Below are 20,915 nucleotides of genomic sequence, written 5' to 3'. Positions count from 1 at the left end.
GGGGGCTGCGTAAACGAGCCCGTCTGAGGGGAATTGCAGCAGTCCGGGGTCTCCTCTCGCCGGCCGGCGCCTGCGGTCCCGCACAGCCCCGGCGCCCTCGGCCTCTCCGCCGCGGCGCCGCTCGGCCCCCTCGGCCGCCTGTCGCGTCCCGGGCCGCCGGGCGCTGGGCGCGGCCCCGGGGGCGGCCGCGGGGCTGCCCCGGCCCGGCCCCCGCCGCCGGCCGCGCTCCGCCCCGGCGCCTCCCTCCGCCTGCGCGGGGGCCGGCGGGGGCTGGGCGGCGCGTTGCTGGTGCCGCAGCAAGCTTGTCCCCCCCGCGCCACCGTCGGCGCGGCCGGCCGCGCTGAGAGGCGGCGGCTGCGTCCCCGGAAGCGGCGGGAGGCGGTGGCGGAGGCGGGTGTCCGGGCAGCGGCGGCGGCGGCGGCGGGAGCGGCCTCCCACCCCCCTCCCCGCGGCAGGAGGATGGTGCAGCGCCCGCCCGCACGGCAGCCGCGCCGCCTGTGAGCCCCGCCGCCGCCTCCGGGCCCCACCCGCCCGGCCCGGGGGCCTCTTCCCCCTGGGGGCGCCGGTAAGGCCGGGGGCGGGCGGGGGGCGTCCGCCGGGCCGGGGCCGGGGCCGGGGCCGGGGCCGGGGCCGCGCGGGGGTCCCGCCCATCGCCAGCCTGGCGGGGCCGCGGGCACCGGGCCCTGCGCGCCGCCCGCGCCGGGGGCGCCTCGCAGCGGCCCTGCTGCGCCCGGGCTCCGCGGCGCGGGGATAGCGGCGGGCAGAGGCCCCGGCGGCGGGCAGAGGCCCCGGCGGCAAACGCGTGAAGGAGGGGGAAAGGCGCTGCCGGCGTCGGAGGCTGAGCGGAGCCTTTATTTTCGGTTAAAAAAAAAAAAAAAAAAAAAAAACGCTTTTTCCCTCTATTTTTGCTGTGGCTGCTCCGGTGTCGCTTTTTGCCACTCCCACAGCTCGTGGCCAGCCGTGCCCTGGCGGTTTCCTCTCGTGGGGGCTGCTCCTTTAGGCTCCCCTCGCTGCGGTTCCTGGCAGGGGCACCCCTCTGTCCACCCACCCCTCTATTTATATATACCTCAAAGCCGGAATCCTGCTAGCGGTTCTTTTAGGCAAGGTTCTGGGGGTGCGTTGCTCTGGCGGCTGTTGTATAACCATCCGAAGCACGGTGCAAGCCTGCTGCTGGACCACTTGCTGCAAACTTGTGGTCTGCTGCGAAGGAATGAAGCGGATTAATTAGATGCATCTCGCTGCTGCTGCTGCTAAGGAACGGAGCGGATTAATTAGGTGCCTCAAACTTCCGCAGGGATTTGCTTGCATATAGTTGGTTTTCTGTAGTATATATGAAAATATGATGATAAATGGGCATGATTTGGCTTGAATTAGATATTTTGTCTTTAGTTTTATTTCAAAAATAAGAAAGGGTTATTAGCTCAAATTTTTGTATGCTTGCCGTTGTAACAGGAAAAAATGTGAAAAAGAATAATTTGGGTAGTACTAAAAATCTTTTTATTTTAGAATAGCATATGAATGATGATTTCTTCATTGTTTTTACCTGTTCGCTACAAACCTATTTTTTACCCTTCTTTAGTTTTTGATTTAATTTGAAGATCTTAACAATTTTTAAGAATGAAAATTCTGTTGCAGCATGCCTAGAACATGGCTGCTAGACACCTACAGTTACATTTGAACCATATATCATAATCCTAGATGTAGACACCCTGGAAAACATCTTCGCCTGTCAGAGCATAGAATAGACTACACAGCTTTTTTTTTTTTTTTTTTTCTCTTTTACTTTGTTTGCTCTTTAAGGGCTTGTCCTCTCTGGGGAAATTTACTGGCCTAATTAGCTCTAGCAGTATAATTAAACGGGTAAATTTGCTCTGCTAGACAAAGCTTGAGTCCAGATATGAATTTTTTTGAGGGTTACTTTCCACGTCCTCATTGAACTTCTCAGAAGTTTTACGGTTTAAATCATACCACAGAACATGAATATCTGTTCAGGCCTATCTTTTGTGCTAAATCATTGATGCTTTTTTTTTTAAACAGTTATATTCTGGGGATTGTGAAATGGATATTAATTCATTTGCTTCTGGGCTGCACATAGGAAATCGTTCTGGGTGCCTCTAGGGAGCTAGTGTCATGGCCATCTACCTGCTTGTCTCTGGCCTGTGTGGAATAAGCTGGTGGCTGCAATCCAACCTCTGGTCAGCAGGTGTCCATGTAACAAATGACAACTTTTCCTGGCAAACTTAGCAGGGAAAATAATATTGAATTGTGCCTGAGAGGCTGAATACTCTTTGACCCTAGATTCAGTCCTGTCGGAGAGGATTAAGACCTCGGTAGCTTTGCTGCGTGATTTGAGGAATGGCTGGTGGGCTGTGGTTCTTGTACTCCTCTTGAAAGACAAGAACTTGACATGCTGTTTGATAAAGTGAAATAGGAGCCGTTCTCCTTCGGTAGAAAGCAGAGCTGCGTGTGTGTCTGATGGCAGTAAAACAAACCTTGATGTACTTTGCGTTAGCCGGATGCTTGCAGTAACTTACAGGATACTGGCAATTCCAGCACCCTGAACGGATGTTGTACCACAGCACCACAGCTCTTCCCTTAAGACTTGCTGATAGTGTTCTCTTTACTGTGATCGTTGTCTCTTTTTCTTTTATTTTTTATATTAAAAAGAAAAAAAGGCTTTTATAAATAAAGCTGTTCTATCACATGAGACCTAAACTCAATATTAATGGAGTCCTGTGGTGTAACAAATCTGCTGCTTGCCCCAAATCTCCCCTTGCCAAAGGCGTGTCTGTATTGTGAGTTTTAGTTTTTGAAAAGACCATTCTGAGCTGAGAATAAAGCAGGTTCTCAGAAGGTAAAACTTCTAGGCTTTATTTTATAAGAAATCTTTTATATGCCCTGGCATGACAGTTTTTGTTAATTATCTGTTAAATGGAGACTGTACTTACCTAAATGAATAAGCAAATTAAAATCGTATTCATCACTGGGAGTGAGCTGTACAGGTACGGTGTTATTACTGCTCTATCCTTGATGTTTCAGCTGTTGCTGAAGTCACTTGTTTCAGTGGGTTTTGCTGCTCTTTGTATTCTTTCCTTCACTAGTGGCCACTGCCTATCTCTCTACTCCTTTTACGCAGTGGATGTTACCTGCTTCCAACATCTACAGTTCTGTATTGCCATTTCCACTAAAGCTGCCATTTCCTCAAGTTGTCAGTCATTTTCTGCTTGTGATTCAAGCTGTGCGTCTGTCTGGGTCTCTGCCTCGTTACAGCTCTCATTACAGACAAATGCTCTGAGGAGCCTGTGGCTGGCGTTTTTCTGTACTTGCACTGGTGAATTCTGGGCACATTCCTTAATAGGTACTCATAACGAAGTCAACGATTAATCTTCTTAAAGTGGTCACTGAACTAGTTTCTGATTATTAAACTGTTACTGAGACTTTTCATGCTTCTAAATAAAGCTTTTCTGTGAACTATGTTTGTATGGCTGTTGTCATTAGGATATGCTAAATTTGATTTTTAGTGAAATTTTCATAGATCCTATAAAAATGAATCATTTTACTTCAGTCTTCTATTCCCAGGTTAATTCGTAGTAACCAGAGTAGCCATTTTTAAAGAGAACTTTAAAGTTTTGTGAGTCTAATGTTTTGTTTTAACATAGTCCGTATAGTCTAAGTCAGGATAAATCATGATGTAAATCATGATTTTTGACTTCTAAAAGTTAGAAGATTTAAAAAATTTCCAAGCTAGAAGTCTTGCGTATGAAGATGTACTCTTTCTTTTTATTCAGACTCACTTGGCAAACAGAGTTGTGTTTTTTAAGGTTGGCAGTGGAATGTCTATTTTCAGGCAAAGGTTAGGTTTACTTTTACTGTACAGCTAAGTGTATTTTAAACCATGGTTTTCACTTTTAACAAAACCCAGAATATGGAGTTCATTGAATTAGTGAGGGAAAAAAAAAGCTTTTCTGACATGATTTATATTCCCTGGGCTTATAACTTTTCTACTCTTTTCTGGTTCTACAGTTAAATAAATACTAAAAAATAAATTCTTAGAACTTTTAAAAAAGTATTTGGAACTTGTTTGCATTTGTCTGTTTTTGCATGAGTTTTTCTTTAAGCTATAAATTTAAATTTAAAAAATAATTTTGTGTCATCTGATGTTCTTATGACTGCACAGTTCAGGTGCTTGTTTTAAATCAACCACAGAAATGCAGGACTACAGCATGAAGTTGTTGAGAAGGACTGTTAAATATCTGGAATTGTCACATATACACATCTGGCTGAGTAACATTTGATCTACTAATTTTCCTTTTAATTTTTGAACTCTTTGCTTTTTATTCTAAGTTAAGTCTTAACTGGGACATGTGAAATTCAGTATCAAATTCATCCTTAATTTTTACTATAATTGTCACCAAATTGCTTCCCTTCTTTGCCTTTTTATTTATTTTTTTTTAATAGATAAAGTGAACTGTTTGCTGTTTATTCATCTCTTGGAGATGCTGAAATGTTTAATTATGCTTTGGAAAGTGTTTCAAGAGGGGGAAAGAAGTGCTTTGTATGAAGCATTTTGCTTTGTGCTGTTCTTGTTAGTCCCCAGACTCTCACGCTTTCATTCATAACCTGCCTCTCAAACGACTCTGTCACCTGGATAGCATGAGGAAAGAATTTTTTTTTCACTAGGTGATGGTGTGCCTCTGTAGTAGTTCTGTGCTCTATAGTATCTGCTTTTCACACTCTTTTATGTGCAAATAACTAGGCCATTTTCCTGTCATGAGGAATTAAATGTTCTATGCTTTCTGCTTTCAGCATCTGGGAAAAAATGCTCTATTGGTGAACGTATTTGTAGGATAAAATAGGTCACAAAGCTGTCACGAGCCTCTGCCTGGTTTGAGCTGGTTGCCGTTATCTCCCACTCCGTTGCTTTCTCCCGCAGCAGTCTCGAGGAAGCAGCGAGTCTGTGCACGTCTGGGTGTTGGTCGGTTGGTTATGTTCGGTTGCAGTGGGTGGAAGGATCTTAGGTGGTGTCTTCACTGACTTTCTTCCTCTGCAAATCTCGGTTACTTATTTTCCTCCGCTTTGTGAAGAAGACTGATGGTTGCCATGAGTCTGTTTGCTTTGCTTTATTTTTTAATACCAAGGGACAGGAGAAGGGGAAGAGGATCAGCTGGGCAGTGAAGGGGCTCCGCTCGGGGATCCCAGCGCGTTGCGCGGGAGAGATGCTGGCGTTTCTCGAGGGGCCGGCCCTGCTTGCCCTCCTGCTGCCCGCGGGGCTTTAGACTGCACGCTCTCATCCCGCAGGGTCTCAGTGCGATTCCTAAAAAATGAATTTAAACAGCTGCAGATGCTGGCACCTTTTTTTTTCCATAGACACTGATACAGAAAAGTAAGTCTTCCTATAAAATCACTAGGAAAGCTCTCTTTTTTTCTCCTCACTGCATGTTTTATTATAAAAATGAGATATTGTGAAATTTCAACAAAGGTGGAAGCAGCAAATTTGCTCTTTAGCCTGAACAAAATTGAATGTAAAAGCTGTAATTTATGTAGCAGAAATGTATTATTAATTTTGAGTCATAGAAGGGCAGCCTTCTGATGGATTTGGAAACTTCTGTTTAATTTTAATTTTGATCCTATATTTTCTTTTTTTTAAAAAAAAAAAAGGTGGGAAAGGGCAGGATAATGATGAGATAAAGCTGTTTTGAGAACCAGCTGAGGCCTTATTTCAAGTTGTAAGATCAGATGAGGTTTCTGTTACTTCTGGTCACTGGTTTGCTGATACTAGATTAGAGGTATACGGAGCTTTGACAGACTGTTTTGTGCTTTCTAAATTTTAATTGTCAGCTTGACAACACAATTGTGAGCTCTCATTTTTTATTGTTAGTCTTTTGGGTGCTTTGCCTGAAAAGAGAAAGCAAATTTAATTAAAGGTACTTCTGGTACCTGCTACTGTTTACTGTTCTTAAATGAGAGGCGGTTTAGTTTTGAGAACACCATTTCTTTGTTTCCATGTTATTTATGGATGGTTTGCCTGGAGAATCACAGTTCACTTGATTTGTGCTTATGAGTGTTTTTCTGGCAAGCAACACTATTTTCATTCAAAGTGATTAACCCTGATTTGACCCATATCCTAACCCTGGTTTTACCACTATTTGTGGTGCATAAAACATAATTGATGATTAAACTAAACTGAACTGTACAGTTAAGATGAAATGCTGCTATGAGCAATAAGATTTTCAGGCTTAGAAAAGAGGTGAAGTTTTAATGGAGCAGTGTTAGGATGAGTTAGCTCTGGTCTGCTACCCTTGTCTTCTGCCCATGGTTTTCTTCATTAAGATATTTTGTGGGTTTTTTTTTAATTTAAAAAACAAAAAATATTTTTTTCCTGTAGACTTCAACTGTCTTGCATGCACAACAAGAAGGGGAAGTATTTATAAGGAAATGACTGTGATTTCAAGCTGTCCAGCAGGTAGATGGAAGGTGACGTTATGGCAAAGGCATCATGTAAAAATTATGCAATACCTTTAATCTCTTTGAAAATGATATTTTGTTTTTCATTTTGGCAACTGCAATGTTATTGTTAATACTTACTTGTTAATTCTTGAAAAAACCCACAGGACTATTTCAGAAGTTACATTTTTTATACTCTTTTTTTTTCATATCAATCCAGAAGGATTGAAAGTGATGCTTTTTTGAGTTTACTGGTTTCAGTCTTGAGCCACTGTGGAGGAAAAGCCTCCTGACCTGTATAAAACAAGTGGCGGTTTCATCGCTTGCTAGATGGCTAACGAACGCTGTATTTGCTTGGGATGCTGACATAACCACCGTGGTGTATTTCCATCCTTTTTGATGCTTATCTTTTTAACTGCATAACAATGTTTCCTGAGTTTGAAGTGCCTGATTTAAGAGCCCAATATCCTTGCAGTGCTTGTCAGGTGTTTCCTGATGAGTGCCTTCAGCTGTGGCCCTGTTTGAACGTGGCTTTCTGTATTGACGTAAACACCTCGATACCAGAAAAAAAATTACTTAGGAGTTGGCCAGTGTTCCAGGTTGGCAGTATTCATTCGTCCTGTTGTGCTTGAGCTAGTTACTAGATTGATTATGGTTATATTAATTGCACGAGTATTAAAAAGGCTTAGCCAGAGTAGAGAGAGCTAGATGACAGTTGTTAATTATTTAAATTAATATAAATTATTTAACTAAACAGTGAAATCTGATCTTGTTTTCCTGACCTGCCATGAGCTGATAATATTCTGTTTCCTTTTTTAAGTGTGGGAAAAAGAAATAACAGTTTGAATTATATTCTGAAATTTTTTTATTTACACAGAGAAAACTATTAGTTACAACTAGAGCTGGTGGAAGAATAGAGACTGTGTTATGTCTCTAACAGGCCCTAACAGAAAGGAGGAGCTTTAAGACCATGAACTGAACCCTTAAAATGTATATCCCCACAATATTTTGATTTATGTGTGCAAAGGAAACATCCTTAATACTGGTTTGCACTAACCATATGGAATTGCTGTTTTCATGTCAGCTGTAGTATTAAAATCCACAGTTGTTCCCTTTTCTCTGACAAATACTCAAAAGGCGTATTACCCTTTGGAAATTGCAGCTTAAAGCATTTTCTAATTGCTCTCTAAGCTGTTGAGTTACAAGAGCATATTAAGCAAGAAGCCCTTTACAGCTGGCAATCTCTTACATAAAAATATTAACCTAAATATTTTTGTATATGTACTTTTCACTGTATCAATGTTCATGGCAGATTTTAAACCCCAGAAGAGATGAGAGCACTTGTGGGGCTGTGGGAAGCCCCTCTAAAAAGGGGTCTCGGGCCGGTATAGCTCTGGGTGATGCTCAGCTTTGAGTAAATGCTGTAACAGAGCCTGTGTGTGGTTATTCTCAAAAGGAAATTGAGCAGAGATCGCTGAATTCAGCTCTCCGTTTGGTTTATCCTTTGATCTGTTTCCATCTCGACATGTCTCTAGTGTTTCTAGATGGGACATTTGGAGTTTCTAACTGGGGCTCGTTTAAGAAGTTTGCTGCTGATGAGAAGGCAGGAGGCAGAACCTAGAGAAGTGGGGCTCAGGCCCAGATGTTTCTTGCCAACACCAGCTCTCCCTTTCTCTCTCAGTCCTGCCTTTTCCTGACACCTTTGCTGGCTTTTTTTGGCAGCTGGTCTTTGTCGAACACAGAAGCTTGGGTAAGATGCGCTTTTGTCATTACTTCTTGCCTTTCCTTTCCGTCCTTCTCTGCTCCACGCTTTCTCCGCACCAGCTTTTTGCACTCGGACACGCCATGTGCTTTTGTAAGGAGGGGTTTGTAGCAGCTAGGAATTGTTGCCCATAAAAAGCTTGTGGCTTTCCTGGCCTTTGTAGATTGGATCAAAATCGGTGAATGGTACAAAATAGTACAGCCAGGGCATGTCCCTGTGCTCCGGTGAGCTCTTTCTGCAGGTTTCACCGGGGAGCGTACGGTGGTGGTTGCAGAGTAGGAGGAGAGAGACGGCGTGCGTAACTCTGTGCTGTGCTCTTGCTACAGGACCTCAGGTCTCTCCTCTGTGAGCTGGTTTTCTCCCCTCTGGAGCAGTTTTGCAGGGTTTGATAGTATTCCTCTCTTCAGGAAAGGACTAACTGAAGCATTTCCCTCAGTGAAATATGAAGAGCATACAAAAAAAGTTGTGATCACTGTAGATTGTGGGATCTGGAAAAACCTTTGTCTGAAAGCTTGCCTTTTCCTTTCGCTCCCTCTTTTAAATGAGTAGATCAGACAACAGATCATTCTCTGCCTCCCTCCCAGCTCTCCCTTCCCACCCACCCCCAAACCCTGTCTGTCTTGCATCCTTCAGCACAGCTTAAGCCATGCTACTTCTGGGTTGTGTATGATGGGCTTCTAATAAAAGTCAATGGGAACACACAAACCTGCCAGGAGCAGGGTCCCTGACTTACTTAAAAATTATCAGGAGATCCCTATACATGTCCAGACATTAACCATTACAGTGTTGAATTATTGAGATACTAGTCTTAATACCATTTCCTATAAATTTTGAGGGTAAGCAATACATTTCTAGCAACAGTTGCTGTCCTTCTGGTTTAGTTGGGATTAAAAGTTGTTTTTCCGTCCCCGCTCCCCGGATCACAGGTGAAACAAAGGTAAAAGGTTTGCTTGACATTGCCTCTTTGCAGAGCTTCTGGAGTAGCTGCACAGAGGCTGTCCTTTAACAGATGACTGTTTGCTTTTCGTTTTGGGTGGAGATGGTTATAGGAAACTTGATTCTGGTCTTTCTACTCTGCAAATAAAAAGGAAATTCAGACGAGGAATCATAAAAACTATTTTTTTTTGGTCAAAAATTACTGACTCAGTACATTTCCCCAGTGGGTGTGGAGTCCTTTCCTTGTTTCTTGACTCCACCACAAGTTCTGTCGATCCTGCGGGAATCAAATAAAGAATGGAGCCAATCAGCCCATTTCTAGCCTCCACAATAATGCAATTGCTAGGTGTTTCTGACTACACAAATCTTGATGTAGATACCTGAAATGACAATGACTAGAATTCAAAGGTAGCTGTGTATATTCTGCCCAAGAAAGTGGAGAAATAAAAAGGGTGGTTTTATTGTCCGTATTGCTCGTCAGTGATGGCTTGTGTTTACATTTGACTCTGCTAGTTGTCCTCAATGTTTTAAATCTGCTCGTAGCTGGGAGTGTCAGGCATTGAGAAAGTGAAATTGAGCATGTTTTGATTTGTGCTTTTTTTGAGGTGTGCTGAGTCCATGTCCAGTGAACAGTATGGACAAAACTGTATAATTGACCTTGTTTTAGTATATGATTCCATTTTTTCTTGTCAAATTCGTCTTTTGCAGCTCGTATCCCCTCCTTCCCAAATAACACATACAGCCCAGTCACTCTGTTGTAATATTCTTAATTTTCAGGTGAACAATCAGAATAATGTTTAACATAAACCTGTTGGAGAATCTGAAGGTTTACATCAGCAGTCGACCTCCACTTGTGGTCTTTATGATCAGTGTAAGCGCTATGGCAATAGCTTTCCTGACACTGGGTTATTTCTTTAAAATCAAGGAGATCAAGTCACCAGAAATGACAGAGGTATGGTACAAAAAGTTCCTGAGTTTAACAATGGGAATATTTATTTGAGAAACATACTAAAATAGTTCTTTTTTCTTTTCCCAAGAACTCTTTTATCGGAATGCAACAGCATCTTATGGGATATCATCTTTGTTAATACTTACCTCTAACTGTATGGTCCTTCAGTAGTTTAAGTGATGATATTGTTTGCTATGCTTAGCAGTGGTCAGGCAGTGGCTGGGACTGAACCCTTCAGTTTTTGTAAACAACTTATCCCATTGTTGAGATGGCCTTGATGGTGTTTGTGCTTGCTTCATGAGCCATTTAATTGATGTTAAATGGCTTGGAACTGCAGGCTGAAAAGTAGATATCAAAGTTGTTCTAGAGAAGTTGCAGCCAAAAATTAACTTGCTAATCTAATGTAAATCTCTGTTTTAAGGACTGGAATACCTTCCTCCTGAGGTTTAATGATTTGGACTTCTGTATATCTGAGAATGAAACTTTAAAGCATCTCATCAATGATACCACAACTCCAGAAAGTACAGTGACTAGTGGACAAGCGAGATCTTCTACGCAGTCTCCACAGACTCTTGAGGACTCTGGTCCAATAAACATCTCTGTTACAATCACTCTGACGCTGGACCCGCTCAGACCATTTGGCGGGTATTCTCGCAATGTCACACATCTAAGCTCCACAATTTTTGGACACCAGATTGGACTCTCAGGTATAGAAGACTTGATTTTTGTAAGTTTGAATGGTAACTATATAATCAGATTGTTTAGGAAAAGAAAGAAAAACTTTCGAGCTTATTGCTGGTGAGATAAATTTTTTGCTTAGAGTATATACGTGTTACCAGATTAGTTGTTAGTATATTCTTATAGAGAATCCTTCATTTTTTTTTGCTAGAAAAACCTTTCCATGTGTTCAGAATGGAAAAGAACCTGCAGTTCTGCCAGGATTAGGCTTTGCTGTGTTAAATGATCAGCCTAATGACGGCAGAAGATAATTTTTGCGTAAACAAAATTCTGATCAGGAAGAGCTACAGTAAATATTTGGACAGTTCTATCCTGATATATATTCAAGTAGTTAAGTCAAATATTAAACTAATTAAAGTATATACATTAGAAATCATAGCATATTGTCTAAAAATATAGGTAATCTAAAATGCAAATACATGCATGAACAAACTTCAACATTGCAAACAAGCAATAAGCAAATAAGATGATTAAGATTTCTGTAGTGTTATGCAGCTGCCTTGCCATTAAGTTTTGATAGGAGAATTAGTTGTAGAGATTGAGTAGAAATAGTTAGTAGAACCTCACTAAATTTTAACTTTTAGTCAGGGTTGCCTGTTATAATAATGCTTGAAGGTGTCTTGAACCTCAGAGGTCTTTAAGAGACATTTGCCATATCTGTAAATATGTATTACTGTAATTTATTGTTGTTTTTTTTTCACTTCTAAATGACCTATCAAATGCAAGTTCCATTGCAAGTATGAGTACAACTTTATCCACATAAAGATCGCCACTTAATCTGCAGTTCATTATCTGCTGCCACCTTTCTGTAATTATGTCTGAATATCTCTAATATAAAAAGTAGACTTTAGGAAAAGAATACGTTGAACCAAGTCTTTGAGAAGGTAAAGGCTAGAGATCTGTGTTCTCCCCCTCCCCCCAATTAAATTCCATCAGTGTACATGAATTCACTTACAAATAGTGAGTTTTTCCTTTTTAAAAGTAGACTGATGATTCTGCTTATTTTGGAAGCAGGAGAGATTAGAAAGACTAGCAACTTTTTTCTTTAACTTTCTTTTTATTCTCTTCATTAATAGTGAAGCTACTGGATGACTCCAAAGGTACAGATTCAGGTTGATAGTTGCCGCCTTGGTCATTTGTGCATTTTCATTTTCCTGGTGATTGTTGCTCAAATAGTTCTGTAAAGAAAAAAGAGTTTTCCTTCTCTTTTTCTAAAAGGCAGAGAATCTCATGAGGAGATAAATATTACATTCACCCTGCCGGCTGCTTGGAACTCAGATGACTGTGTTCTCCACGGTCACTGCGAGCAGGTCGTGTTCACAACCTGCATGACTGTGACGGCGGCCAGCAGCGTATTTCCTGTCACAGTGTAAGTGCACTTCTAAACACTGTTTCATAGACTGATTACTTTGGATGAGAATACTGATGTTTCTGATTCCTCAGGTGGTGCTCTGAGGTTCCCATTTCCCAATGAATATTACTGTTGATTTTGAAGATTGTGTACCTGCTTTCCTTTTCACCCCAGTAAAAACCTTGTCTTGACTCTCGAGACACCGGCTGTCTTCAGCAACGCTAGATTTTTCTGTGGATGTTTTGAGCTGTAGCCTTCCCTGCCTTTCAACTAGCTATCTATGTTTTAAACTTCACTAGGAACAACAATCAGTGAATATTGAAGAAGGATACCCTACCACTACTTTGTATGCAAGCTAAGGCTAGACTCTAAGGTTCTTGTCCTCTTCCTTGCTGAAAGATCAGCACAAGCAGGTTGCTGCTTTGCTGTCAAACCCCGAGAAGTACAGAACTTCCATGAGAATATTTCCCCTCTCTCTTCTCTAGACTCTCTGACACTATTCAGGATACTCTGGATAGCCCCTGGATTGGTTCACATGATTGTATGAAACTGTATGAAAACCAGCGTTTTTCTAAGCTGTGGGGTGTTGACTTACTGGAACAACATGCAGTAAAATTCTGATGTTGCTATAGGAATCATATATTGTTATGCGTGCCTTTGATTAAGCTTTATTTTTTGCTGTTTTGGAAGGTCCAAAATAAAATTGTATTTTATACTACTGTTGAGAAGACTGGGCTTGACTCTGTTCGGAGAGCTAGCCTTACTAAATGTGGAGAATGGCAATTGGGGTGCTAATTATTTCTGTTTTTCTGCAGTCAGCCACCACATTGTGTTCCTGAAACGTACAGCAATGCTACACTTTGGTACAAGATCTTTACCACGGCCAGGGACTCTAATACAAAATATGCACAAGATTATAACCCTTTCTGGTGTTACAAAGGAGCAATTGGAAAAGTGTATCATGCTTTAAATCCCAAACTAACTGTCATAGTTCCAGATGTAAGTTTCACTGTGCTTTTGTATGTTAAGTTGAATAAATGCTTAACTCGGATTTAAAAGAATACGGTTCTCTTCATGTCTTAAATAGTTATATTCAGTGCTGCTTTATTATGTAGTGCAAGGGCTGAGCCAGGGTTGGGTGTACTTTACCCCTGGTGGGAGTGCTGGGCTCTGTATAATCTCCATGTGCCTCACAGCTTTAATAAGTAAGATTTGTATTTTGAAATAATTTGACAAAAGGCACACGCATTACATGGACATGAGGAACACTTTGGTTCTTTATATGCCAGATTTGGGGATCGGTTTCATTACTATGCTAGCTTTGTAAAAGGAGAGAAGGTTGATTCATGAAGTAATTTCTGTGCTAATCTGCTAATTATTGCTTTAATATAAAGTATCAGTTATCAGTGCCTTGTCAGTAAATGGTTTTAATTCTCTGTGCAGGATGATCGCTCTCTAATAAACCTGCATCTCATGCATACCAGTTATTTTCTTTTTGTGATGGTGATTACAATGTTCTGCTATGCAGTTATTAAAGGCAGACCAAGCAAACTGAGGCAAAACAATACAGACTTCTGCTCAGAAAAAGTAAGTATAGCTAACAAAAAAACATTGATTCTGATAAGAAAACATAGAAAATCTCCTTTTTAATATAGCTGGTAGAGGCTACTGGTTTTGATCTTGAGATGTAGGTTTAATTCCCTTCTGAAGATGCACAGATATTTCATTGTGAACAATACAGAATGCTGTAAAACATCTGTATGTGCTTTGTAGATCCTCAGACTTAGACTGCTCTCCTACAAAAGTGATTTTTTTTACTTGCAATTCAGTAAACACTATAATGCAATTCTTCTGCCACACATACATTTTGTTTTGCATACAGCATTGAATAGATAGCATTGAATATCTTAAAATTACCTCATATAACAAGAGACTTTAAATAAGACATGATACTTAATTCTAATGGTTGTTATCAAAATTAAGCAAAATCAATGACAAAGCTGTTGAAACAGTTGTTATTCAGTACTACTTTGGAGGCCTGCATTTTGCTTGAAGGGTTAAATTTGAATATATTTAGTTGTAAATTAGGGAGCTAATGTTGGCACCTTTGATCATAAGGATATTTTGTAGCATATGCTTTTTTTTAATACATATATCTATTAGATTGATCATGCTAAATACAAAAGACCTTCAGACTTGCTTTAATTTCCTTTCCCAAATTAGACTTTTCAGGGTTCTTTGAAAAGACAGGGACAGATATGCCAGTTTCATGGAGATAAGGAATATCTCTGTTACAGGATTAAGAATTTGACTTAATTAAATCTTTTGTTTTTCTTTTTGTTTAGGTTGCTTTGTCAGAAGCATAATCCATCCTCTCCTTTTACTGAGAATGACTGAGAACCGTAATCATTGCCTGCTGAACCCAGAATGGGTCCTAACACTCTGTGAATACATTATCTTGCAATGTTGGTTTACTCCAACCAAAGACATTTCAAGTGCCTGTAATTGATTTGTACATATTTATAAAAGTATATTCAGAATAGGTCAGACGATGCACTTGTTCCGCATTGTAGTGCGGCCGGAAACTTTCAGTCTTTACCTGTGGACATAGCCGAATGTTTGTGTAGATATGTTTAGTGATATGGCTACGTATAGTCAGAGAAAGATATTTTTGTCTAGCTGCATCTGGGCAGGTTAAGATGCCTTTGCAAATGTCTCAAACAAACCAACAAATATTTGTTTTTGCCCAATGATATGTACAGTGTGTTTGAAACAGTATGCACCTTTGATATAATACTGCATTTCCAAAGCCACCAATCTACTACATAAATTAAATGTGTATTTGTGTGGCCTAATCTTTTTCCATTTGCTCCTTGCTTGCAAGAAAAGATATCAACATTTTTAGATTTTTTTTTTTTTTTTTGAAAAGAGAAATACATATTCACATTTTAATAGTGCTGTATTTAGGGCAAACTTGTGCTTTATTCATAGTAAGAAATTAAGAAGTGAAGTCCCATTTAAAAATCTTTCTTATTGAAAAGTGCTAAGTTTGTTTTTTCTGTTTTTTTGGGGGATTTTTTTTGTTTTTTTGTTTTTTTTTTCATTTGGCCTGCTGAATGCCAGTGAATCAGTCAGTGTAGAGGTTATCTGGAAAGCTTTCCACTTTGCCTCCTATCTGCAACCCTCAAGTCCAGAATGTGCATCTTTGCTGCAGAGTAGCTTTCTGTAAACTTTTATTTTTAGGAAGTGAACCTTAATAAAAAGATGCATCGTGTTAACATTGAGTTGGGGCTGCGCACAGCCTTGGGCAAATGCAAATAATATGAGGAAAAGAAATTCTGTAGTCTGTAATAGAGCTTCAATTTGAGACTCTCCATCTCTGAAGGGCAGCTGGAAATGACACTTATATTAGCTTTGTCCAGTTTCTATTTAATGCTGTCCACTGAGGGGGAAATGACAAGGAGAGAACTAGAGCTGTTGTGATTCAGGTCAAAGAAACCATACAGTAAAACTCATACTGTTCTCTGAGTCTGTTCTTAAATCAGAAGATATTTTTTATGATGTGCATTTATCCCTTTTCTGTTCTAGCTTTTGCTGTTTCTTTCTAGCTTGTTATTCAGTAAGCTCCTTAATTTTCATGAGTCAGGGTTTTCCTGCAGAGATTTCCACCACTGCTTTTAAAATCTTACTGGTTGCCTTAATTGACCTTTCATCTCGTCTTTCAGCTTTCCTGTCAGCTAGTGTAACTGTAGGTCTGTAAATGTGCGTACACTTTTTTTTCCTCCTCCCCTTTGGTAAGTTTATCCCTAAGTATGAACACAGAACAATAAACCCAAGTTAAAATCCTGCAGTCTGTTATGCTGGCCTAAGATTCTTAGTTTATTACTTATAGACACTATTGTGAATGGTACCCTACTGGTTGGCAGGCCTGTACGTATAGGACTTCAGTAAGTTCTTAAATCTTCAGAGCATTCAAAGTAAAATAGTCACGCTTTTTTTCAGAACATGTTTCCATTATAGCATTTCAGTTACTTAAGTGGTGTTAACTAACATGCATATTTCTCCAGGGATGTTAAGGCAAAGCTTTAGAAATGGCCTAGTTTGAAGTCTAGGGATCAAATGAAACTTCCAGTTTTCTCCCGATGATGCTACAGACTAGTACTGCCTCACTGAAACGAACCAGTAAAGTGAAAACAGGTAGACAGCTTCTCATGAAAATTGGGCTGTTCCTAACTCATGCACATCCAGCCTTCTGCATTAGCATTCATATCTAGAGTTGCCTAAGAGGGTCGCTTGATCTGGGGACCAAAGGCAGGGAGTGGAAACTGAGTGAGGTTGTACTGCAGATTCTGGAAATAGCTAGGAATTACCCGAGTTAACATGAGTCCTTTAAAAAAGAAACCCAAGATTTTTTTGTGTTTCAGCAAACTAAAATCCAACTCCAAAAGTCCTAACTGCAACTTGATTTGTTGGGGAAAACAAGGATTTTTAATTTTTTTTTAATCTGATTTTGCTATTTGTTAGTTAAAGGGGTCTGTTTTGCAGTGTATCACCCACTGTATTGAAATACCCAGAAATACTAAAATTGTGATCCACAAATGTAAAGGGGAAAACATTAAGGAGATGTGGTTTTTGGCATTAGCTGGTTATCCCTTTGCCCCTGTGTATTGCAGCAAGGAGGTAAGGGTGTCCATCAGGTTGAAATGCTGTAATACTGAGGAATTTTGGATTGTACCTAGGCGCAATGTACAAAAGTTAAATGCAGCCAAACAGAAGAGTAAAAACTTTAATATTAAAGTTCGGATCATATTGATCTTTCCTTTTTTGTTTTCTTTTTCTTTTTAACTATGACTTGAATCAGTTTTGATTCTATTTGTATGTGTTTTCTTGTTCTTAGAAAGCTGCCATTTTCTGTTGCATTTTTCTTTGGCATTACATAGAAAATCTGAGCCTTGTTTTTTCAACCCTCTGCAGATGATTGTAGGGTTAAGATGGCTGTTTTGTTCTTACATTTCACTTGTCTTGTTGCATGATGGTTAATAGCTGATTTGGAAATGACATTTCTCTCCTAGATTAATTTTGTGTTTGTAAGATGTGCATATTGCTTTGCAGAATAAAAAAAAAAATAAGTTTAGTCTGTTGTCTTTATTTCTACCTATTAGTTGCTATGGAATTTTCATAAATCATCTCAATTTTGTGCACCAAGCAAAGAAATGACTTTTGAAAGTGCACAGTAGGTTGGAATTTCAAACCCTTGTTGTACTTATGGTCCCATAAGCACCTTATGCAGATTTTTTTCTTGTATGTATTGTACGGCAGGATACATAGCTGCTGCCGGTCGTGATAAATGCAGGATTTGTGATGTAGACCTCTCTCTCCTGTTTTTTATTTTTCTTGAAACGTTTTGTCTCCCTGTTCAGTCACTGATAGGAGGTAAAGCAAGCTTTATCAATGCAGTACAGAGTAGTACGTTGAACATCAGCTGAAACGCTAAGAGAAATGTGTGGCAGAAGGGAGTTGAAAGCAACTTGGTTGACTTTTCTGAAACTAGTGTCTTTTGTTAACCATCAAATGAGCTTTTCTTCCTTTCACATGTATATCCCCTTCCAGAATCCCAAGAATTTCAGCCAAATCTTGTCTACTCTTAGAGTTGCCAATACTTAGTAGGACTGGCAGCAAAACTGCCGAACAGCTTGGTATCTTGCAGCAGAGGAGAACTTCTGGGAGGATGGGCTTCTGTAAGGATAGAAGTAACCTCTTGCGGTTGCTCAGTTTTCGAGTCACATGCCTCGGGCAAGAGTAGGAAACACAGTCAGTCTTCCTTGATGATTATCGTGCCTTCCACAGCCTCCTTGCTAAAGGCACTATAACCTTATTCAACTAAACTGAGACCAGATTCTGAATATTTCAAAATACTAACGGGTGGCTTGATCACTGAAGGACATTCATGGATGGCTGTTGAAATGAAGATGCTGTAGCTTGTTAAATTCTAGCTCCTGTTACTCTGCAGCTGGAACAAGTAGCACCTCCGTGTTTGCAGTGCTTGATAGAATGGGGAAAGCATTGGTGTTGCTCTTGGAAGCTTGTTAAAAGCTAGGCCCTGAATATGTGACAAGTACAAGAAGGCCTGTCTTGCTTCTCTGAAGAGCATGGTTCAAAGCATTCACATAGTGCTCTGGCTGATTTTGGATGTATCCAAATGGAGGCTATTCAGATCTGGTGACAAATGGCAGCATTGTTTAAAAGCAAATCTGTGAGGCTGTTTCGTGGTTTTTACTGAGGAGAGGAACACTGAGAACTAGTAAAGTGATCAATTTTAACAGAATAGCTTTGACAAATCCCCTTGGTGTGGCTGTAGGAAATCTGGCTAGTTCTGAAATTTCTGCCCTGGATTAGCATTAACGCCCAGCGTAAGCATGTTCTCAACTTTGAGTTAGCCTGTCGCTATTTTAGCAAAGCAGTCGTAATCTTTGGCCTCCGCTGAATTCTGTGCCCAAGCCAGCGAAGGGGAAGAGAAAAGGCAGTAGGACACGTATCCACTTGTTTTCTGTTAAACAAACTCTCTTTCATAACTCGAGTAGCCACTATTTGGCAAACACACAGGTTTATTCAATGAGTCCTATGGAAGTGCAGTTTCCTTGAAGAAGATCCTGTTTTCCTAGCTGTTACTGCATAGAGTTACGCTTGAGGGAGCTTATAGGGGGATGTACGGTAAGTTCTCATTTATTCTAAAATAAACACAAGCAACCTGCTTCCCAGAGCATTTCACAATCCTTACACATAGGAAAAGAGTATTTCACAGCTCTTCTACATGGGGCAATTCCTGCTGTAGTTGAGTGGCATGGTTTTAAGGTAGGTTCTTTCGAGCCCCCCTTCAGGCTCTTTAGAAGAGCAGCTTAAAGCTGGGTGTTTTAAGCAGGTACTACGGTGCAAAAAAGAAAGGCCGTTTGGTTGATATTATATAATAGGACGTTTCCAGGTGCTCAAAGGTTGGAAGGGTGGGATGAGCAGAAGGGATTCATTTGATAACATTGTAATCAGATGTTTGCTCATAATGCTGATGTTTGATAGCAAACTAAAATAAGGCCAATGAAAAACTATGTAAAGCTTGTTCATCTGGAAAAAATGCAAACACGGTGCTTGCAATCAGATTATATCTCATGCTGGCAGGCTGCCACAGATTGGGACGAGAGGTACCATCTGCCAGCAGCAGTGGCGTTTCTTTAATCGGGTGTTTTGTGCCAAATATTTTGGTATTACTTGAAAGTATTGCTGAAAACGAGGAGCAGCATCTGTCTTCTGACAAAAGCGCCTTTTTTTCTGCAAGCAAATGCCTTTAGTCTTCCTTTTATAATACAGAGTTTCAAAGAAAAATTGTCCTCAAAAGTTTATATGAATTATTATGCTGACAGCTGCTGAAATTCGGATTGTACTTTTTCTTTTCCCTCCAGCATTAATCAAAATTTTGATAGGGATGAATTGCCTGATAGAAAGAGAAAATAAACTTGTAGCTAAAGATAGAAAACTATATATGTGTAATTTGTCTGCAGCTAATCAGTTAAATCAATGATTTTCATATTTTTGATTTCTGAACCCACAAATCGCTGACTGGAAGATCCCTGGAGAGGCTGTATACAGAAAGGTTCCTTTGTAGCATGTCTTAACTGGATATTCTTTCTCCGCTAGCTTTTGCCAGCCTTTCAGATGTAGCCTGGGGACTGACCTTGATGTGTCTGTTAACCCTGTGACTGAAAAAAACTGAGCTAAGGAAATAGCAGAAATGCTGAGAACCAAAGTGCATTGAACCATCGTTCAGCGCCGGTAAGAAAGCAGCGTTGCTCTCGGTCGGCGTAGTGCCCAGGTCTCCGGAGACCTGGGTTCCTGGCTCTGCCTTGCTGGGTGACTTTGACAACTTGCTTGTGTTTCCCAGTCTCTGCCCCTTTATAAAGCAGCTTGTTACAGCTGTACTGAGTTCTGTGACCTTTACTGATGAAAGTAACTTACCCTCGGCTACAAAATCCGTCTGGCCGTGCTGCCCCTGTCGCGGGAGGCTGTTGCATAACCTGCAGGACTCTCCAGCAGGACCAATACTCACTCTGCGTCTTTTGAAGATGTTTCTATAGGGGATGTTAGCATAAGGAAACCTGTGCTTAGGTCCTTGGGTGTTATTCCACCTTTGCTGCTGTTAGCTCCCTCAAACACGATTCTTGCACGTTGATGCCAGTAAACAACCTGTCTCTGTACCCATCTTCCCCCCTCGCCCCCCGCCCCGAGCCCTGTGTACGCAGTATCACCATCTTCTCGAAGGCACAAGCAGGTGAGGAAAGTGATTTTTATGACCTGTAGCTGGGGCTGTGACTGTGTGGATCTCATTCTCCTGGCTACACTGGGCACAACTTAATACCCAAGGGAGGATTTTCATCCTGTAGTTTAATTCTTTTTCCACTGGACTCTAACTTTTTCCTCCTTTGGCAGCAGAGTTTGCTGAGCAGTTGGGGCTGAGCTACTGCCTGGTCATGGTGGTTGTTTTGTAGGATCCCAAGTGGGTGGGTTTGCTGGTTTGCAGAGCAGCAGGGACAAGCAATCCCATGCATGCTACAGAGGGACCTGGTTGTATTTGCTCTGGCACTGAGCTGGACTGCTGCAGAGGCTGTAAGCTGGAGCCTGGCCGTCTTCCCCAGGAGCTGCTGGTATCCTCTGCTCCTCAGCTGCCTTGTGGGGAGGCCATCGTTGAC

General features: G+C 41.0%; 1 protein-coding gene across 2 annotated transcripts; it reads left to right on the top strand.

Moving 5' to 3' along the window:
- Nucleotides 1-413: 413 nt before the first annotated feature.
- Nucleotides 414-17,300, top strand: TMEM248 (transmembrane protein 248). 2 transcript variants are annotated; one of them, XM_062592359.1, is made up of 7 exons: nucleotides 414-565; nucleotides 9,920-10,094; nucleotides 10,513-10,798; nucleotides 12,048-12,198; nucleotides 12,996-13,179; nucleotides 13,624-13,767; nucleotides 14,526-17,300. In XM_062592359.1, exons 2-7 carry the CDS (start codon nucleotides 9,936-9,938, stop codon nucleotides 14,544-14,546), a joined length of 945 nt encoding a protein of 314 aa, XP_062448343.1. In that variant the 5' UTR covers nucleotides 414-565; nucleotides 9,920-9,935; the 3' UTR covers nucleotides 14,547-17,300. The 2 variants fall into 2 exon arrangements, with proteins under 2 accessions (XP_062448343.1, XP_062448345.1); XM_062592361.1 differs by lacking the exon at nucleotides 414-565 and having other exon boundaries at nucleotides 9,858-10,094.
- Nucleotides 17,301-20,915: the final 3,615 nt, after the last annotated feature.

This window comes from Rhea pennata, chromosome 20 (assembly GCF_028389875.1).
Source record: "Rhea pennata isolate bPtePen1 chromosome 20, bPtePen1.pri, whole genome shotgun sequence".
Taxonomy (NCBI): domain Eukaryota; kingdom Metazoa; phylum Chordata; class Aves; order Rheiformes; family Rheidae; genus Rhea; species Rhea pennata.
The sequence above is the reverse complement of the archived record's forward strand: the minus strand, read 5'-3'. Positions and strand labels throughout refer to the sequence as shown.